Source organism: Durio zibethinus, chromosome 17 (assembly GCF_047325235.1).
Source record: "Durio zibethinus cultivar Kanyao isolate XHJ-2024 chromosome 17, ASM4732523v1, whole genome shotgun sequence".
Lineage (NCBI taxonomy): Eukaryota > Viridiplantae > Streptophyta > Magnoliopsida > Malvales > Malvaceae > Durio > Durio zibethinus.
This window is the reverse complement of record NC_143178.1, coordinates 1,260,854-1,280,959: the sequence shown is the minus strand read 5'-3', so window position 1 is coordinate 1,280,959 and position 20,106 is coordinate 1,260,854. Positions and strand designations below refer to the sequence as shown.

At 29.2% G+C, this 20,106-nt stretch overlaps 2 protein-coding genes across 28 annotated transcripts; one reads left to right on the top strand and one right to left on the bottom strand.

Annotated features, from left to right (window-relative positions):
* Positions 1 to 226: 226 nt before the first annotated feature.
* On the bottom strand, positions 227 to 13,707 carry LOC111275375 (uncharacterized). 22 transcript variants are annotated; one of them, XM_089745867.1, is made up of 15 exons: positions 13,291 to 13,707; positions 13,145 to 13,164; positions 12,891 to 12,973; positions 11,179 to 11,220; positions 10,777 to 10,849; positions 10,571 to 10,684; positions 9,959 to 10,076; positions 2,657 to 2,780; positions 2,489 to 2,568; positions 2,325 to 2,410; positions 2,122 to 2,240; positions 1,875 to 2,019; positions 1,716 to 1,775; positions 1,154 to 1,600; positions 227 to 1,018 (listed from the first exon to the last, which is right to left on the bottom strand). In XM_089745867.1, the coding sequence occupies exons 1-7, from the start codon at positions 13,478 to 13,480 to the stop codon at positions 10,065 to 10,067; spliced, it is 534 nt and encodes a 177-aa protein (XP_089601993.1). In that variant the 5' UTR covers positions 13,481 to 13,707; the 3' UTR covers positions 227 to 1,018; positions 1,154 to 1,600; positions 1,716 to 1,775; positions 1,875 to 2,019; positions 2,122 to 2,240; positions 2,325 to 2,410; positions 2,489 to 2,568; positions 2,657 to 2,780; positions 9,959 to 10,064. The 22 variants fall into 22 exon arrangements, 21 of the variants coding, with proteins under 21 accessions (XP_089601993.1, XP_089601990.1, XP_089601984.1 ...); XM_089745864.1 differs by having other exon boundaries at positions 1,154 to 1,230; positions 1,329 to 1,600; positions 1,716 to 2,019; positions 2,657 to 2,744; XM_089745858.1 differs by having other exon boundaries at positions 1,716 to 2,019; positions 2,657 to 2,744.
* A 579-nt stretch (positions 13,708 to 14,286) lies between these two features.
* On the top strand, positions 14,287 to 19,113 carry LOC111275351 (carbon catabolite repressor protein 4 homolog 4-like). Of its 6 annotated transcripts, none has more exons than XR_016328989.1 (10): positions 14,287 to 14,437; positions 14,560 to 14,737; positions 14,857 to 14,906; positions 15,307 to 15,376; positions 15,558 to 15,679; positions 15,948 to 16,081; positions 17,121 to 17,289; positions 17,399 to 17,546; positions 17,727 to 18,309; positions 18,494 to 18,631. XR_016328989.1 is itself a non-coding variant. In XM_089745850.1 (9 exons), the coding sequence occupies exons 1-9, from the start codon at positions 14,367 to 14,369 to the stop codon at positions 18,800 to 18,802; spliced, it is 1,224 nt and encodes a 407-aa protein (XP_089601976.1). In that variant the 5' UTR covers positions 14,288 to 14,366; the 3' UTR covers positions 18,803 to 19,113. The 6 variants fall into 6 exon arrangements, 4 of the variants coding, with proteins under 4 accessions (XP_089601976.1, XP_022716423.2, XP_022716431.2 ...); XR_016328990.1 differs by having other exon boundaries at positions 17,727 to 18,304; positions 18,494 to 18,630; XM_089745850.1 differs by lacking the exon at positions 17,727 to 18,309 and having other exon boundaries at positions 14,288 to 14,437; positions 17,148 to 17,289; positions 18,494 to 19,113.
* The last annotated feature ends 993 nt before the right edge of the window (positions 19,114 to 20,106 follow it).

Here is a 20,106-nt window from a genome sequence, read left to right as displayed (position 1 = left end):
AAATACGGCGGCCTTGATGCTTATAGGGGCAAATTTTTTTCACTCAAAATCTAATCTAATATTTATATTACCATTCAATATGCATCTCTTTTCCTTGTGCGACTGCAATTCCTCTGATATGTGTATCACAATTTAAAACGGTACCTATTTGTTACATCGATCATTTCCAGTTCATTGTACTTGGCTAATGGTATTCTGCATGCATGCTGTGGTAAGAGATCGGAGTGGCTAAATGCATTTCATTCCGTTGTTACTCGAGAATGTTAAAAAACAAACCATTCTTCAAGTGCTCAACAGTGTCACAAAATCTTCCAGTACATCATAAGGTTAGGTTTGGTTTGTTTCTTTTCCTTTTTTATTGTTCTCTTCTTCTGCCATGCCTCCAATCCCAGTTTGAATTGTATTTTTTGTCCATTGTTAGCATTATTAGCAAAATGTACTACAAGTCATAAACTATAAAAATTTACGCAAGGAAGAATATATAGTTCAGAAACATGCAAAAATGTGATAATAACCATTCAACTTGATTTGGAAATAAGTGGAGTATATATAGGAATAGGAAAAGCAAATGCCATCTCTTTAACCAACACTAACATTGAAGCAAAATTAAGACCAGTCATTGGCAATTACATAATAATACTGCAAGTTCAGGCACCTTTGAATTCTTAGCTTGTTTGATTCCAATATTATACACTTTATTTTTTCTTAATTTTGATAAAAAATAAATAGCAAACCTGAGAGGTATGCAGAGTAGAGATAGACAGCTAGGACTTGAAGAAGACATGAACATCATTCAATATGCATGAATTATGACTGCATAAAGTAAGCACTATATATTATATATCTGGGACTTGTGATTCAGAATCAGTGTTTTGGTAAGTGGGTTTGCAAGGGTAAGGGCAGTCTATCTTTTGAACGGGACTTTGCTCATAAAAGTGGGGTTGCAAGGGTAAGGGAAGTCTATCTTTTGAACAGGACTCTGCTCATAATACCAGTCTCCAACAGCCTTTGCAATTTTCTACAAGTATTTTCAATCACAAACAAATAATGAAAAATGTTTTAGGTCCTACTAGAGTTTAAATGTCCAACACCAACAAAATTATATGTAGACAAAAGAAAGAAGAACAAGGAATGAGATCTCTTATGTACGTACCGTGTTACCCACTGCTGGAGAATTATTTCTTGACCACGTTATCTGCTTTCCTGCACTTAAGAATTGCACCCTGAAATCTGTAATTATAAGACAATTTTTCCTTCATTCATGTAAACCTTCTATGCTTTCATTTACTAGAAAAACCAACTTGAAGCGCTTCAAAACTTGTCTCTACCTCCACATGTTGAATGCAATACATGTCATCCATGTCAGTATGCAAGGCCCTTGTCAAACTGAGAGGTCCAAAACGTTATTCTTCCAGTAAGAGATATAAGCTAATTTTCTTTTTCCACTCATTTTTTTTTTTGCTTTCCCAATCTTTGATCACATTGAATTGTACCATGAAGCCTAGCTCTCTCAATTGATTTTGACCATATTATGGTTTTGGGTATAGTAACATCAGCAAATGAACTGTCATATTGGCGTTTTCATAGTCTGCAAGAAACACTGCACAATAATGGTGAAAATGAAGAGTAAGTGCAGAAGAGTGAAGGTACTAATATTACTTTTTTTTTTTAATGGAAAAGATACAATCATTATGGTATCATATAGCCACACCTACCAACTCGGGTCTCATTCTCATTCTTGAAGTACAAGATGCTGGCAAATTCTTAACAGACCCCTGAACAAGACATTAGATTTATAAGACTGGTAAGGGTCCATCTCAGTCTTTTTTGAGAAAAAGAAAATGCATTTGATGAACAATTCTAATATAGCTCACAATCATTAAAAATCTTCAAAAAAGTTCACCCCAAAAAAGGATGAGAGAGAGAATAGAGACAATATGTGTAATTGAGCCATTTGGCCATAGAAATTTTCCATGTGCTGCCCTCCAGAAATGTCCTTCCTACCAGAAATAAGGAATCCTGTAATGTTAAATTAGAGAGTTTGCATTCATGGTTGAGATATTCTGCCATTGTTTTAGCTATAATAAAGCTCAAGGTAGAAGTTTCTTCATCTGAACTTACGCATGGATGAAGAAGCCAGCATCTGAAATGCATTTTACTTTAGTTGTAGAGGGAAGAAGAGCTCTAAATCTTTCACAGTGCGAAGCCAATCAACCAGCAGAACAGCCAGAAAGAATAGCCTATAATAAACAGATACCAACAAGTCATCAGCAAGCAGTAAAAAGGTTAATGAATAAATTACCAAATATTAAGCAAGGCCTTACATTTTTAGCATTTCTCATTCCTTTTGCTAAAAGATCATCAATTATAGCCTCCCAATTTCTATTTCCTCTGACGTAGAGACTATTAACTTAATCACATCACCATTAGGTTAAAAAACAGAAAATGCATTACGCAGTAATTTTCTCAAATAATTCAAATAACTTACTGGATTGGCTGCCTCCACATCGCCTGTGAATGATGATCCATCACAGTACCTAACCTTAATTCGATTCCAATTGTAGAAATCTACATGCTCAAATAAAATAATTTTGCTTAAGATGAAAGAAAGCATCCAAAGGTGGAACTAAACCAGAGGGAAATTGTCTAATCCTACCTGGATTGGATTTTTGCTGGCTGCTCAAACGTCCAGAGAAACCAAATTGCTTGGCCAGTTTCTTTGTGTTCCTTGTAGAAGGGATGTCCTGTTACATATGAAGAGGCAATAAAGCCTTAAGATTCTGCATTTTAGAAAGAAGAAATAACACTTGAATTTTAGTTGACCTTCTACCAAGGTTCTAATTGGGGATAAAAGGATTTTCAAAAAGAAAATGAAGGTGGATGGAATCATAGATAAATTTAAAGCAAGATTGATAACCAAAGACTTTATACAAAAGCAAAGGATTGGTTACTTTTATACTTAAAATTACTATAATTAAGCTTTTAATTTCACTTGCTTTTATTTATAACTAGCTTGTGGTCTTAGCTATGCATGGATTATATTTTTATATAATTATACATAAAAATATTATTTTTAGCAAAAATATAAAATTTACATATATATATATATATATCCAAATGATATCTAGGAAAATAATAGTTTTAAAATATTTAAACATTCAATATATAATATTATTTAATGCTTAATTAAATACTTGATAAAATTTACTTATCCATATATTCAAATGATATCTAAGAGTAACTCATTATCATATGAATACTACATGTAATTAAAAAGTCATACGAAAAAAAAATCAAATTAAACATTTTGTCATAAGCGTGATCAAATTTGCCTTAATTACTTTAAGATTTCAACTACTTTTTAAATCAATTAAAAGAAATGCATGATTCCTTTTAATAATTATTTGTCTTTTTATTAATTTGAATATACATATTTTAGTTATAAAATCATATCATTAAAAAAATTATTTTGCTTTTGAAACTAAAAATTTTAATAATTTAAGACATTGTAAGAAATGATTTTGGAAAAAAAAAATTATATACTGAAGTATATGCTAAACCAAAAATTTATTATATATGTTTGAGAAAAAAAACCAAATATTTATTATACATGTGTTAAAAAAAAAAAACAAAAGATTTATTATATACTAACTTGTGGCCTGTGCTAAGCACAAGTTATATTTTTTTATAATTATACATAAAAATATTATTTTTAACAAAAGTATAGAATTTACATATGTAGATATCCAAATCATCTATGGGAAAATAATACTTTTAAAATATTTAAACATTCAATAAATAATATTATTTAATACTTAATTAAATACTTGATAAAATTTACATATACATATATTCAAATGATATATAAGAGTAACTCATTATCATATGGATACTACGTGTAATTAAAAAGCTAAATGAAAAAAAAAATCAAATTAAATATTTTTACATAAGTGTGATCAAATTTGCCTTAATTACTTTAAGATTTCAACGTAATTTCACCTACTTTTTAAATCAATTAGAGGAAATGCATGATTTCTTTTAATAATTATTTGTCTTTTTATCAATTTGAATATACATATTTTAGTTATAAAATCATATCATTAAAAAAATTATTTCGCTTTAGAAACTAAAAATTTTAATAATTTAAGACATTGTAAGAAATATTTGTGGAAAACAGTGATTATATACTAAAGTATATGCTAAACCAAATATTTATTATATATGTTTGAGAAAAAAAAAACTAAATATTTATTATATTTGTGTGAAAAAGAATGAACAAAAAATTTATTATATATGTATGAACTTTGGGTTGAAAACCCAATATAAATTCAAAAATATCAAGCTGGTTAACCTTTGTGTTGAATCACATACAAAAAATGAAGAATAAAATTGTAAATAAAGATAAGTGAAGAATAGTTTCTCTTCTACTCATTACAAATGCAATACTTAGTAATCAAACAAAAAAAAAAAAGAGAAAAGTAGACTTTTAATCATTTTTTATTGGCAAATTGAATAATAAATTCATCAAAGAGATAAAAATACATAAGTGTCAAATATTAATAATAAATCAAAAAATTAAAAAAATATATATAAATAGATCAAGTGAAATCATTCAAAGAAGTCTATAAATAAAATTAAACTTTTGATAAAAACAATTTATCATCATTCATATTCTTTTTTTAACATTATAACTTTTTGTTTTAATATAAAAACCTTGTAACTATAAAATTGAGAAGAAAAGATTAATTATCAATTAATTTTCATAATAAAATATTCAAGAACACTAAACCAAAATTGAAATAAAAAGAAAAAAAATTAAATAATCATAATTAAGATAAATCTAATAATTCTAATTTGAATAATCAAGGAAAATATATTTACAAAAATATAATACAAAATAAAAAAAAAGAACATATCACAAAAAATAATAATACTCACAAAGTTATAATCTTGCAACAACCCTTTAAAGCTTATTATAAAATGCAAAAAATTGGTGTAAAATATCAAAAAGTTATACCATTATTTAAACAATATATTAAAGGAAAAAAAAAAAAAAGAACAAAAGAATACAAATGAAAATTTTTTGACACCAGTTGTTGTATGTGTCAACTTCATCATATCACCATCATATATATATATATATATATATATATATATATATATATATAGACAACATACATACTCATAAACCAATTACATATTTATTATGAAAACTTTTCATCTCCATTAATTACATATTACTATAGTGTTTAAATTTTAAATACATAATTAGACCTATCAGTTCTTTTTATTTTTAAAATCAAACACTTAAAATTAAGGTAATATAAGTATAAAAAGTTATAAAGAATTCAAAACAAAATTAAAGTTACTAAATGCATGGCCAATAAGACTTTAATTTATTGTGAAAAGTAAAAAGAAATATTTGCACTTAAAGTTTTAAAAAAAATTAAAGTCATTAAATAGTTAACAATATTTTTTGAACGATAATTGAAAAATATTAAATATTAAATTAATTTGTAATTTTAATTTTGAAATTTGAATTGTCAATTATAATCTAAACACATGATATTATTTGACAATATTCATGCATAAAAAATTACCCTACTTATATAGACTTATTTTGGTTTTTTTTTTCATGTTAATATATTGTAGTTATCTTTTGTGTGTATGTGTCTATCTATCTATATATATATATATAAGATGGTTCTAGCAAATTAATATGTTTAAATGATCATAAATAATGATTAGTAAATATGTAAAATTATTCATGATTAATTAGCTTTCTATTTAAATTTTGATTTTTTGAATTAATGATCAAATTAATTATACCTAACTTATAGGAGGCAAGAATATTGATATTTAAACATAATTAATTTAGTCATAATAAATTATTTTAAAATTAATTATATAATCAAATTTAATAACTATATAACACATGGTATTTATCTATAACATTGCACGTGTAAAAATTGTAACATATCCACATAGGATTATTTCCTTTTATGCTAAAAGTTTTGACTTTTATATATTTATATAAGATTTGATTATACATCAAATGGATGTAAAGATGACATTTTTAAATGGAGAATTAAAAGAAGAAGTATACATGAAATAATCAGAAGGATTTAATATTCAAGGTCAAGAGTACAAGATTTGTAAGCTTGTAAAGTCCTTCTATGAACTTAAGCAATCGCCAAAACAATGGCACTAGAAATTTGATGTAGTCGTTCTTGCTAATAGTTTTAAAATTAATGAATCCGATAAGTGCATATATAGCAAATTTGAATAAGGCAAAAGAGACATAATTTGCTTATCTGTGGACGATATGCTAATATTTGACACTGAGTCAAAACAAGCTAAGGAAACAAAGAAATTTTTCAATGAAAGATATGAATATAGTAAATGTTATTTTTAGAATTAGAATAATTTGGAATGATAATGGCATAATCTTGTCACAATCATATTATATTAAAAAAGTGTTTAAAAAGTTTGATCTTTTCGATTGTATTTCAATATTTACACCCATAGATTCTCAACTAAAATTAGCATTGAATATGGTAAGACAATGAAGTAATTGCAATACGCAAAAATAATTGGTTGCCTAATGTATGCAATAACTTGTATAAGGCTAGACATAACATTTGTTACTGGAAAGTTAAGTAAATACACAAATAATCCAAATAACTTGCATTGGCAAGCAGTTAAAAAAGTACTTAGGTATTTGAAGAAAACAATCAATTATGGATTGTGTTATAATGGATATCCTTCAGTTTTGAAAAGATATTCTAATATTAGTTGGATTACTAATATAAATGATTATGCTTCTACAAGTGAGTGGATCTTTGTATTTGGTGAGGGTACCATTTCTTGGGGTTTCAAGAAGCAACCTGTATAACGAATTTTAAAATTTAATCCCTCTAATATAAAAAATATTCTGAATTTTTTAGAAAATTTCTAGTTTTTTAAAAATATTAAAATTTAAACATTGTTACAATATTTTCTCATAATATTCTATCACAATATTAAAAAATCTATCATAATATTCTATCATAATTTTTATATAATCACTAAATCTGTCACAATTATTTATCATATATGTCAAATACTATTACTAATGCTGTCACTATTTTTTGTTATATTTTGTCATAAAATATAAATATGTTACTACTTTTGTTATACTTTTCTATCACAATTATAATATATTGTGGGTATATGAAAAAAATCTTACACAAATATATTAAAAATCTATCACAAATTTGTTAGTATATAATATAAATCTATAACTATCTAATTTTAATAAAATCATTATTATTAATTTATCAAATGAATTAAAATTAAAATTATATCTTATAAGGATAAAAGTATCCATCAAAACAATGTTTCTATTTCCTTAAATTAAACCATATTTAAATATTTTTTATAATTAAATTTAGATTTAGGATTTTAAATACATTAAAGTAATTTACTAAACTTAATATGTATTGGTTTTAAAATTAAACTTATTATTTAATTTAACATAATTTTTTAGATAAGTTTTTTTTTTTTTTTTATGAAGATTCAAAAAATTGAAAATTCATATTATGATACATGATATTGATGATTCGGTTTATCAAATAAATCATTTCTTCCTTTCATTTTGTTAGAATTCAAAATTTATCCTTCAAATGGATAGAAGCTTATCTCTCGTAAGAATCTAAATTTAAATCTCTTATTTTGTTTGGTTTGATAGAATGATCATTTATTAATGGTTTATTTTGATTCATTACAAATACAACTCTTTTCAAATAATTTGGTTCATTATAAATTTTGTTATATGATATATTTAAATTAATTAAAATAAATTTAATTTTTATATATTAATTTAAATTATTAATATTATAATTGATTAATATAAATGATAATAATAATGTTATTAATATGATATTATTAATAATTAATTATATATAATAAAAACTAATATATTTCAAAAAATATTTTTATATTAGAGGGGCTAAAATATTTTTAAATTTTAATATTTTAAAAAACTTTAAAAAACAATAGTTTAAAATTCAAAATATTTTTTTATATTAGAGGAATTAAATTTTAAATTTCGTGCGAGTATAAAAACTAAAATTTAAATTTTGTGTTAGTATATGGATTAAATTTTAAATTTTGTATGAGTACATGGATCATTTATATAATTTTATAACTGATTTCATTCATCTAAGTTATAATGTCAGCAAATCAATGCCATATCAACAAAGTTAATACCTATGTCATCAAATTAATGGCCACATCAACATTTTTAAAGGTAAAAGATTAACAGAGTTAGTGAATAGACTACAATTATCAAAATCAAAATAGTACTAGAATTAAATTTTTATGAATTATAGTAGAAGTACTAAATTTTAAATTTTTACAAAGTATAAAGATATTTGACATAATTTGACCATAAAATAAATAAGTCAATTGATAATTTAATGAGAATAAATATAATTGATGTATTAAAATATTTTTAAATTTATATGAAATCAAATAAAAATAATTAAATGTAGAACACGTAGCGGTTGTTTAAATCGTCCACATGCCAAAAAAAAAACTATTCACATTAAATTTTTTTATGTCAAAAATTTTAACCTTTACATATTTATATAAAATTATATTATATTATACTATCCTAACAAAACAAAACAAAATAAAAAATCAAATTGTGAATTTTTAAACTCCATATTGGATATAGATCTTATGATAAAAAAAGAAGATTGGAATTGTAAATTTTTACTAATTTTTCTAGGAAAAAAAGAGAGATATGTACAACAGTTTGCTTTTTATTGGTATCAGACTACATTTTTAAGTAATTAAACCCATTTCTTTTCGTTCTCTACAAATTATTGTTCTCTTATGAAACACTTTTAATTAAAAGTAGCTGACAGGTCTGCCCTATGCTGTGGGTTTGTTTTAACTATGAAAATACTACAGCCTGCAATTGACTTGGAGCAGGGAATAAATTGACCAACAGGGACCCACCAAGACCATTGCTCCTAAAGACCATTTCTCAATAAATTCCTTAGCTCTCTAAGATTTTGTGGCACCAACCCTAACAAACCCTTGTAGATGAGATCAAGGTCAACTAAGCTATTAAAGTCACTGAGTTAAGAAGATATTGAAGACATTAAACTATTGTTTGAAAGATTCGGACGTTAAACAATAGACCTATAGACTTTGAAGCTTAACAATAGTAACATCTTTATCTATATTCAGGAAAAAGTACAAATGATCACGTGTTATTTTCCACTTATGAACCAAAGGTAAGATAAATAACGTGTTAATCTAAATTTAAAAATATAGTACTTTACAAATCCCACTAAGGCTAATCATTCAAATCAACTACCAAAAAGGAACCGTGATAAAGAATGACAGATTCCTTCACATTATTTTTTAGTAGTAAATGCAGCGAAAACCTTTTGGCAAGTTTAGAACTTGAGATCTATGTGTGCATGTGTCCAAGTGTCTTTGCACAGTAAAATTGGTTAATTGCAATGACCAATTTACACGTAAAAGGTCTGATCTCTTTAATGCAAATAAAAAATGAAATTGCCCTCTTAGAGTTCAATATGTAAGTCACATAGGTAAAAATTAGAGAAAATGAGCACTCGTAGTAGATAAATATGAAGTGAGTCAAAAGAAAATACAATTTTCAGCACTTAACGGCCAAATAAGCTTGGTTAGGGCTTTATTCATTTGAAACAAATTAATAGAATTTACGTGAAAAATGGCATGGAGTGATTTCATCACATATAATATTTTGCTTTTTTTTTGGGCAATGCAAATTATTCTCCCTTATATACAACCAAAGTTTCTTCACAACCTAAAAGTGTAGTAAAGAAGAGAGCAAAAGTCAACTCTAGAATTTCAAAATTCCAACAATACCATCGTGAAAAACTACTACAATTAAGGGGGAAAAAACTAATACCCATACCTCAATTCTATGCAATTCAGACTCTCCCACTACTTTTTGAAGCTGAGAAGAAAGGCTATATACTTTCTAAAAGCCACTTCCTCTTTTCTTGACTTGTTTGTCAGCTTTATTTGCTCTCCTACACAAAAGAAAAATAGGCAACAACTATCCACAATATTAATACCAGCAACGTGCTGCAAAAAACAACTATATATAGATAGAAAATAAGTTTTAAGGAATGGATAACAAATAAATGGAGGGAGATGAATAAAAGGAAGCCAGGAATTGTCACCTCAGAACTCTACAACTATAGATATTGGAAGCAAATGGCTCAAAGCATTCACTATTTCCAAGAATATGGCTAGTTCAAGCAGTAGGCATATGTGTTAACAAAAGTGAATTTCTCACTCTATTCTTAGCTATCATATTCCTACGAGCATTCCAATTCTAACGATCTGAACGAGTATCACCCTACATCTCTGGCTGAAGAATATTTTGTAATTTAACAGAAAACTCAAGGGTGGACAAAATAAATCAGAAAAAAATGAGCATTTAAGACATTGTAATCACATTGAATAACCAAAATAAAAAATAATTGCATGCATTTTAAAAAAAATTATGAAAATCACCTACCTTACTCACAGGACTCTCATTACACGGCTCATAGGGGCCCTCTTTCTCAGCTATATCAGAAGAAGCTTTTAGAGCATCGTAGCATATGATATCAAATATGTCATTGTTTAGCTGCTGAGCTTGAAATTCAAAACAGTAAACTATGAGACAAAACTAATTCAGGTTAAAAAGGTATAGCAAATCAATTTATTTGTAATCAAATATACCTCAAACAAATCAAAGGCCATGCCAAATAAGATGAATGTGTCTGCAAGCCCTGAACTACATTGGAACCACCCACTAACAATTTATATAAATGAACTCTAAGTAACAGCCCCAATATACATAAACCAAATTTATATTTTCATGTTGTGAGAGATACATCCTGTAGTTAATATAATTTCGATTATAATCATTTATTAAAGTCCATTATTAAAAATAATTGGAGCATAGTCATACAATATATTAAAATATTTTATCTTTATAAGAATCATTCATAACTTGATAAAATAACAACAACTAAAACCCCAATAAAAACAAAAAATCTGGCACCCATATGGTTGAGATGTTCAAATTATTATTAACCATTAATTTATTTGAATTGAATTTCATTACGAATAGAAAATTACCCATCTATCCCTTGTTGAATTTTTTTGAGCAAATTCTTCAACCTGAACCCAAATGAAAAGGATTAAAGATATCAAATTCAACAATAAATAAGTGAATAAAAGTTACTTATTGAAACATTACACAACAGCTTCATATCAATATCTAAAAGTTCCATATTAAAGTTGGGCAAATCAATGAAACATTACCTTCAACAATTTCTTCTTTCCAAAACATAGTATGAAATTTCACATAAGAAAAATTAAAAGCATGTAAAATCTTGCCCAAAAAAACATTTTCAATAAACATAAACAACATATAGTCAAAGATAAATAAAAGCAATCCAAGGATATAGTTAATTTTTGAAGATATTGTAGGTGCATTGACTTTGTTCGATCATATTGAGAACTTGGGTTAGTAAATCTGCAGTATTGACAACTTGTTTTATATTTTAAATTTTAACAGAATATTGCAGTTCTTATTAGTGTGCGCTACACTCAATTATTTTGAACATCCAAGGATACAGGTTAAATCAAGTACTAATAATATATTTGAGGATACAGGTCTCCCTAATAGTTCAGCTATGCCAGTAAAACTCAAATGTAATTAGTCAAGAAATCCAAAAATATGAAGAAAAATAAAAAAATAAGAAAATAAAAATTAATTAAATCCTACAACTAACAATAAAAAGCAAAAAGAAAAAAAAAAACACCCATTCATAAAGAGAGGAATTCATTGTCGGAAAGAAAAGATTCAATCTTAACCTTAGCCTCTAAGACAATAAGGGACTACTTTGAATGGGTATTTGATTCTTGAGGAAGGCAAAAAGTGGTTCAAGTTGTCGAAATCCTACAATCATGGTTAGTTATTGAAAACCAAACAAAAGTTTAAGTTCTTAAAATTTCATACAATAGATAAATTAATTAAACAATTAAAAACCAAAATAAGGATTAAATAAATAAATAAATTGAGAGAATGAGAACAGAAAATTTACCTTGATTAAGACAAAAAAGAAGAAATAAAGATCAAAAAAAGAAAGAAAGTTGTTGTAAGCCAGTGGATCTATGGAAGACTCCAGAAGTTGTATATATTTGGTTTTTGAGGAAGGCAAAAAGTGAAATATCTCCATGCACTTCTGGAATTTTCTTTTTGTTTTTTTATATGATAGAAAATACATATCATCCTGTATACTTAGCTTACTTCCTCTTATGTATTCAGACCCTATAGAACTTATTTGGATGCCTATCCAACCCTCTACATAAAGAAAAAAATCACCCAACACATTTAAGAGGTTTTTCAAGTTTCAAAATCGTGTACATTGTCTCATAAGTCAAATTGCATAACCAAGCCATAGATAAGGTGAATAGCAAAGACTAAATTCCTCCCAAAGCTATTTGCAATGTATAAAAATGATACTATAATTAGACCAACACTCGTAAAAATCTTAAAATATTTGATATATACAAGCCAAAATTGCCAGAAATTATGAACAATAGCATTAGCATTTTTCTATCTTAATCTAAAACAACATAAAAAGTTACACTCTTCATTACAATAGCATTTTTTCTTTCTAAAGAGTCTATTTGTACAGTCACACCATAGACAAGGATCAACCACATAACAACTGAGCAAATGTGTATACTTAGGGTTTTTTTTTAATTAAAAGCAAAACATGCATTGGATATCCAACAAAATGAATGGTCAATTAGTAAAAAAGGTTTTAAAAAATTATTACATTTTCTTCTTTCTCTTCCAAGTAAAATACTTATAACCTCCATAAAAAAGTAAACCCCAGCTTGTTAAAGAAACAATCACCAACTGCAACAAACATAAAAGATTAATTCAATAAAAAAAAAAGGTGAAAATTTAAGCATTTCAAATTGTTGGGTTTTAAAAATAAGCAACTAAGCAATTAAAAATATACCAAAAAAAAATTACATGCTCTTGTTTCCATTAAGTTGGGTTCATGAGGTCTTCCTAAAAATTCACCTTTGGAGGTCCACAATGATCTGCAACAAAACCCAATCACAAAAAAAAGATATTTTTTTTTTATTGAAATCAGCTCAAAAAGAAGAAAGACATTATTTTTCTTATCATGGTTATAAAATGGTGATAAAAGTGTGAGAAGGTAGTACCACCGCCACCGTCGATGAGGCCGCAATGGCGGATGAGGATGGCAGCTAAAGGAGTTGAAAAAGCTGACTTTGGTGAGGATAGCCGTGCCAGATTGGTGGCCTGGTGAGCCTTGGTGGTCCAAGCTGAAATAGTTTTGGTGCAAGCTGCTCTCTCTGTTTTTTGGAGTGCTTTTGAGAGTGTGTGTAGCATGCTTTCTCCCCATTACCCTTCTATCAGATGCAGTTTTTGGAGAATAAAAGTAGATGAAATTCTTGAAGAAGTTTTTTTAAGTCCAAAATTTCTTTTTATTATTATTATTTTTACATTGTTAAGCTATCTCTTTAATATAAATTGGGAATAATTTTTATATTAAGTGATAGATTTTGGATTAAAAACTTTTACTTAAAAGATTCATTCAAAGTGGACTGGAAGGAATATTTGACGGATTAGGAAGAAAACACCTCATATATATATATATAAGATATAAGATATATATATTATATATATATATAATAATATATATCTTATACTTTATTGACGACATCAATTATCTTTAGAAAAAATAGTTTCACTTTAAAATGAGATAATAATTTATTGAGTTCCAAATTTTTTATTTGCTTCATTTTGGGTTTTGCAACAAATTAATGGACATTCATTGATTTATGATTTATAATACAACTTTCAGCTTAATTTGAATAAATGAGGTATGTGCACACAGCATACTTATAAAATAAAATCTAAAAAAAAATTACAATGAAACTGAGTGGTAGCCTATCGCTTTGCTTGATATGTGTCCTCTGACGTGACCTCTACTCTCGCCTCGTTTGGAGAATGGTTCAAAGCTGTTGCTGATGGGCTTGAAACTTGGGGTTTCAGCTGATTGGGTGTTGCAGCATATTGCGGGCCTAACGTAGTTTTCTTGGGCCAACGGGCCTTACTCTAGTAAGGTGAACCATACAGAAACCAAAACAATGGGCTGGGGTTAGCTTTTAAAACTATTTTATTTATTTATTTATTTATTTTAATTATCTTTCATTTCAAGCGAGGGTTGTAAAACAAGTGGAACGCGGCGCTGAGTGACTGTGATCGAACGAACATGCTCATCAAGACCAGGAGTTTAGCTTTAACTCCTTGCCTACCCGTTCATACCATCATCGGCAGTGTCAGGTACTTTTGGCTGTGCTCTGCAGTGCAGAGTGTTTCTAAAAATAAAATCTAATTTTTTGGTCTCTTTTTTGTTCGAAATTCATCTCATGATCTCTGTGTGTATCTGTTTAAAATTTTATTAGTAAATTGAAAATGGACAGAAGCGGCAAAATGAGTACGAGGACAAGCACGGGAGGAAGTAGCAGCAGCAAGGCAGCACCAACAATGCGGGAATTTGTTAGGGTGGACGGCGGTGCCGGTACCAGAAGCCAACCTGAAGTTATCAAATTCCGTCTTGTATCATACAACATTTTGGCTCAGGTAACTAGTTTTTGGGATTTGGGATCATTTTTTTTTTCTTGTCTTGTTTGTGTAAGTAATCTAAAGCTTCCATTTTCAATAAAGTAGTATTATGTTTCTTCTACTTGTATGTATTGTAGGTGTACGTCAAGAGCTCTCTGTTTCCGCATTCTCCGTCTCCTTGTCTCAGGTCAATTAGTTACTTCTTCATCTTTTCTCTTCTCTTCACTTATCCCACTGCCATTGCCTTTCCTTCTCCTTTCTTCTTAACGTCTTTTCCAATTTTAGTATTTTTAACCTCATTAGTATAGTAAATAAATTACCACATGCATCGTCTTTCAATCCAAATTTCCTTTCTTTATTACCTTTCGAATTTCTCCACATCTTTCACTTGTTTATCTTCTCTTTCAACTTTGATTATGGCCACCTTAAAAAGGATAGTTGTTGATTTTTTAGTAAATATGCATTTTCCTTTCTTTTTTCAAATTTGTTTTCTGCAATTTAATATCCAAGTGATTGTTTACTATTGTATATGTAATCAAACTGACTTGTAGGTTATTCTTAATTTTTCTGATTCTACTTTTTAACAGATGGAAGGCTCGTTCACAAGCAATTTTAACTCTTCTTAAAAACCTTGGAGCTGACTTCTTTTGCCTTCAGGTTTGCTTCATTCTTTTAAATGAAGATCATAAATTTGCACTTTTTTCTACTACCTTCATCTCCCTCTCCAGCTTCTGATCTTCTATGCATTGACCATGTCAGTGCATGTGCATAGATACATTGTGTATATTTATGCATATTATTCTAATTGCCCTTTTTTTATGGTCTAAAAACATACCAGGAAGTAGATGAGTATGATTCCTTTTATAAAAGAAATATGGAGGACCATGGATATTCTAGTATATATGTTCAGAGAAGTGGACAGAAGCGTGATGGGTGTGGAATATTTTATAAGAACAACTGGTATGCTGAAACTAGTCTTTATTTTTCTTTCAAAATAATTTCCTTGAACATATATACTAGAATTTGAAGAATATTCTAGCGCATATACCAGTAGATTTTTTTACAGCAACTTTTTTTCAAATTAAAGCTTTTTCTCTTTCTTGGGTGTTTATTCCTTACATTTTGTGTATGTGTTTTGCAACAAATTTTGCCTTTACAAGATCCTCCTTTTACATGAAGCCATCATACTGTCTTATTTTACAAACTTACCGTCGCACAATTGCTTCAGTGCAGAATTCCTTTCAAAGGAAACAATAGAATACAATGATCTTGTAGACGTGATACAGGGTGAAACCTCCTTATCTGCTGACAAGCAGAATGAGACACTGACCAATACAAATAATGGTGCTGGTCCAAAGAATGGTAACCTTTTCTATTATTATGTTTTCTTTTTGCATCCAACAACACCCGTATTGTACTTATGACTTGTTGCTTGATTTTCTATTGTTATGTTTTCCTTTTGCATCCAACAACACCCATGTTTTACTTATTATGACTTGTTGCTTGATATTTTGGCATCTTAAAGCTGTGTTATGTAATTTTATTAGCCTTTCTGCCCCTGGCTTTGAGGACTCCTCAATAATTACTTTGCTACCTGTTACCCTTGTTTTCCCCTGCTTTGAATTACAATGGACAATTAGTTTTACTGTACATGCATTTGTTTTAGTGTCTTCTCTTCCTCTTTTTCTCCAGAAAATTTTGGGAGGCTTTTAAGTCCTTTACTAGTTGATATGGATCGAAGAGAAGCTTTATTTGGTGTTATCATTGAATGAAAGGCTTTATAGGAAATCATCAAACAAATAGATCAGTTAGAGATGCCCTGTTTTCTGGGGTTTTTGGAAGTTAGTAAATTGTGTTTCCCTAGTTAACTTAAATTGTGTTTGCAGAAAGCAAACGGTCGTGTAAAAGCATATTGCATTTTAGATTGCTAAACTTTCACTGGTTCATAAATCATATTATTATTGTATAATATCATTGCTTGCGGCTTAGGTTGATAAGAATAGATCTAATATTCTGCAGAATGCTAAAATTTAACTTTTTAAGATGGTACATTCTTCTGCTTGAGAAGGGCTTTTCACAAGGAAAGAAGTGCAGAACTAGCATTGTCATCAGCTGAGCTGGTGATGGCATTTTAATCATAAACTGTCTTCTAGTTATATTTATCATAGATAATATCTGCACTAAATGTCTCTCAGTCAAGTTTTCTTAGTTGATATTAGAGCACAAGTATAATTTGATGAATAACAAAAATGATATAGTTCATTGCATATGCTAAGCAAATCTTAAACCATTATTTGCTTTATCTCTACCTTAATATTTTTTTTTCTAAAATTCTATTTTTTGCGATGGAACTTGCTATTATCTCCAACTACAAGCTAGTAATGATATGGTATGCTGGTAGTTCACTGCTTGGATGATCTGTTATCAGATTCTTCTGTTAAAGAGCATCATGGAGATCCCAATGATCCACGTGTAAGATTAAAACGAGATTGTGTAGGAATAATGGCTGCCTTTAAACTCAAGGATCCTTTTCATCATGTTGTTATTCTGGCCAACACACATCTTTATTGGTAAACTATCCAAATTTTTGTTTATCCATTTAATGTAGGAATAATGTGTTATTCATCTTGGATTCTATGGGGTTGAAGCATAAGTATATTTATTGCTGTTTTTTTCCAGGGATCCAGAGTGGGCTGATGTTAAGCTTGCCCAAGCCAAATATCTTTTATCACGCTTAGCTCAGTTTAAAACACTGGTAACAGACAAATTTGAATGTACTCCATCATTAATTTTGTCTGGTGACTTCAATTCAACTCCCGGCGATAAGGTTTGCTAGTACATTTTATTTATTTATTTATTAAATTTTCATATATATATATATATATATGCTTATCTAGGTTCCTGGGGCAAATTTCTAATTCCCTTAGGCTACGTAATTCTTCAATTTGCTAATAGTTTCATGTTATCTATGGCTTCTTTTTTGACCATTTCATGCAATTTTATGTAGGAAAATGAACCTGATAGTTGTGTGACAAAACTGCACATGTCATGAATCTCAACCATTAGATTAAAAAATTTTTCATCCTTCCCCTTTTCCATCCTCCCTATCAAACTTAGCATAAAGAATAAACCTCTAGAAGGAAGACTGTGGATGCAAGTGAACTATGGTTGTGCTGAGTAGCAGTTTGTCTTGCATAGTTTTGTTTTGTATTCTATATCTAGCGCATGAAAATGGACAGTTTTACCCCATGAAAGCTCAAGTGTGATGTTTGGTGAACTTGAGCGTCCAAAAGCATTGCCTGACTTGTTCAATACTCTAATTTGATGTTCATTGCTCTTTTTCGATCACCTTAAGCATCCTCAGTCAAAAACCTTCCCTCCTCCGTGGCTGGTTTTTAGAATGCTTTCTGGGCCTCCTTATTTTTGTGATATCAATCTCCTGATGTTTTGTACATTGTTCTCCCACTTTTCATCTTTGGGCTTATTTCCTTGGGTATTATTCCAATTCAGGGATAGAAACCTGGCTTCATCCTCAACAGAAGCCTTATTAGGCAGTCAGACCTGCATCGTCTGTTTCACAGCATAGTAAGGCATGTTTTTTATTGCTTGATAGTTTTTAAGCAATAAAGAAGCTTTTATGGTTGACATTCTGAATAGCCATTTTTTTTATCTTGATAACTTTTATGAATGACTTAAGTAGTTGCCTACAACTAGTTTTTTGTTCTTTCTGCAGCCTTACACTTTGCAACATTCTGTATGTTCTTATCTTTGCAGGTTTTTCGGTATCTTATTTCTGGCAACTCTTTGTCAACATCATCAGTTAGATGTTTGGAAGAACTTCCCCTTCCCTTGTGCAGTGTTCATGCTTTCACAAGAGGAGAACCACCATTTACAAACTGCACCCCGGACTTCACAAATACGCTTGACTACATTTTCTTTTCCCCATCTGACTGCCTAAAACCTGTTAGTATTCTCGAACTTCCAGTGTTGGATTCACCTGATATTACTGGTGGATTGCCAAACTATAGCCACCCGAGTGATCATCTGCCAATAGGTGCTGAATTTGTAATTACTAAAGACTAAAATATTCGAGTTTGAATCTGCTGGATTCTTTTCTCGCTGGAGAATGGAGAAAGAGATAAAAGGGCCAGAGAAAGCTAAGAAATCTCTCAAAGATCTGTTTAGCAGGTAATGTGTGGCTTTCCAATTTATTTGGTAGAAACATTTGATTTTTCAAGCCTGTAACAAGCTGACAAATAACTAGACATTTTTGGTTTTGGAACTCGTTATTAGAGTGAATGCAATATTTTTTTAGGATAACACTTTAAATTTGTTATTGTTCTGTAAGTTGCTTTTGAGAAGATATGGTAGGTTTAATGATATTCTTGGCTATTAATGTCTCGTAGATCTCATGTATGATACTTTGGGGTTCAGGCTGGGGCTGTGGGGCATCTATTCTGAGTCTATTTAAAGGGGAACTGGATTAAATTGTCCTAAGCAATCAATTTTCAATCGAGGCCAAAAGACGTACCAAATTCCTCATGTGACATGTTACTGTATGTCTCTAGTTTCGATTTGTTTGACATTTCCCAAACGCCGTTAAAGTGAGATAAGTCCCAGACAACCTGCAAACATAATGTAATTGCTGCTTATTCTTTGTATTAGATCATCCAGTCTTGTGGCCTTTATCGTTTGTAATTGTTCCAAATAAGATAATTTTGTACTACATGGAGTTGCCAATGCAATGCCAGGAGATGAGATTAACGAATTCCCCTTTCTCACTTGAATGGAATCATAATAGAAGATCATTGCTGTAATTCTTAGAATCCTACAAGGATAATCACTGGAGAACAACTGTTTCTATCAGAAAATAAATTTGAATTTATTGCTAATTGTTTGAGTTTATTCAAGAATATGATTTTGTAATTTGTTTGTAACGAACGTCAGCCTGTTCGCCATTGTTTTTTGTATTCGATTCGATCAAAGAAAAGACAGAAATATGGTTAACCATAGATGTTACGGCTACGGGATTTGGAAATTGCTGAGGTTAGTGCAGGCAGATTGATGCTGCAGAGACAACAGGATTTGGAAATTTTTAAGGTTATTGCAGGCAGATCGATGCTACAAAGACAAGCACAAACAAGCGTTACCAATTTACCATTAGCAAGGGTCATCCATCCTCATCCAACATCTCTTCCATTTGACCTAGATGATTGGATTGAATTAAATTTCCCCAAACACGACCAACTCCCAGCTACTAATTTTGGAAAGCCAAAATGGATGGAGAATGAAGCAATATCCAATCTCTGAATCTAGTTGTCAAAAAGCATACGTCTAATACTTTGATGCATATGCCTAAAGTGAAGGGTGTCTAATCTTAAGCTCGG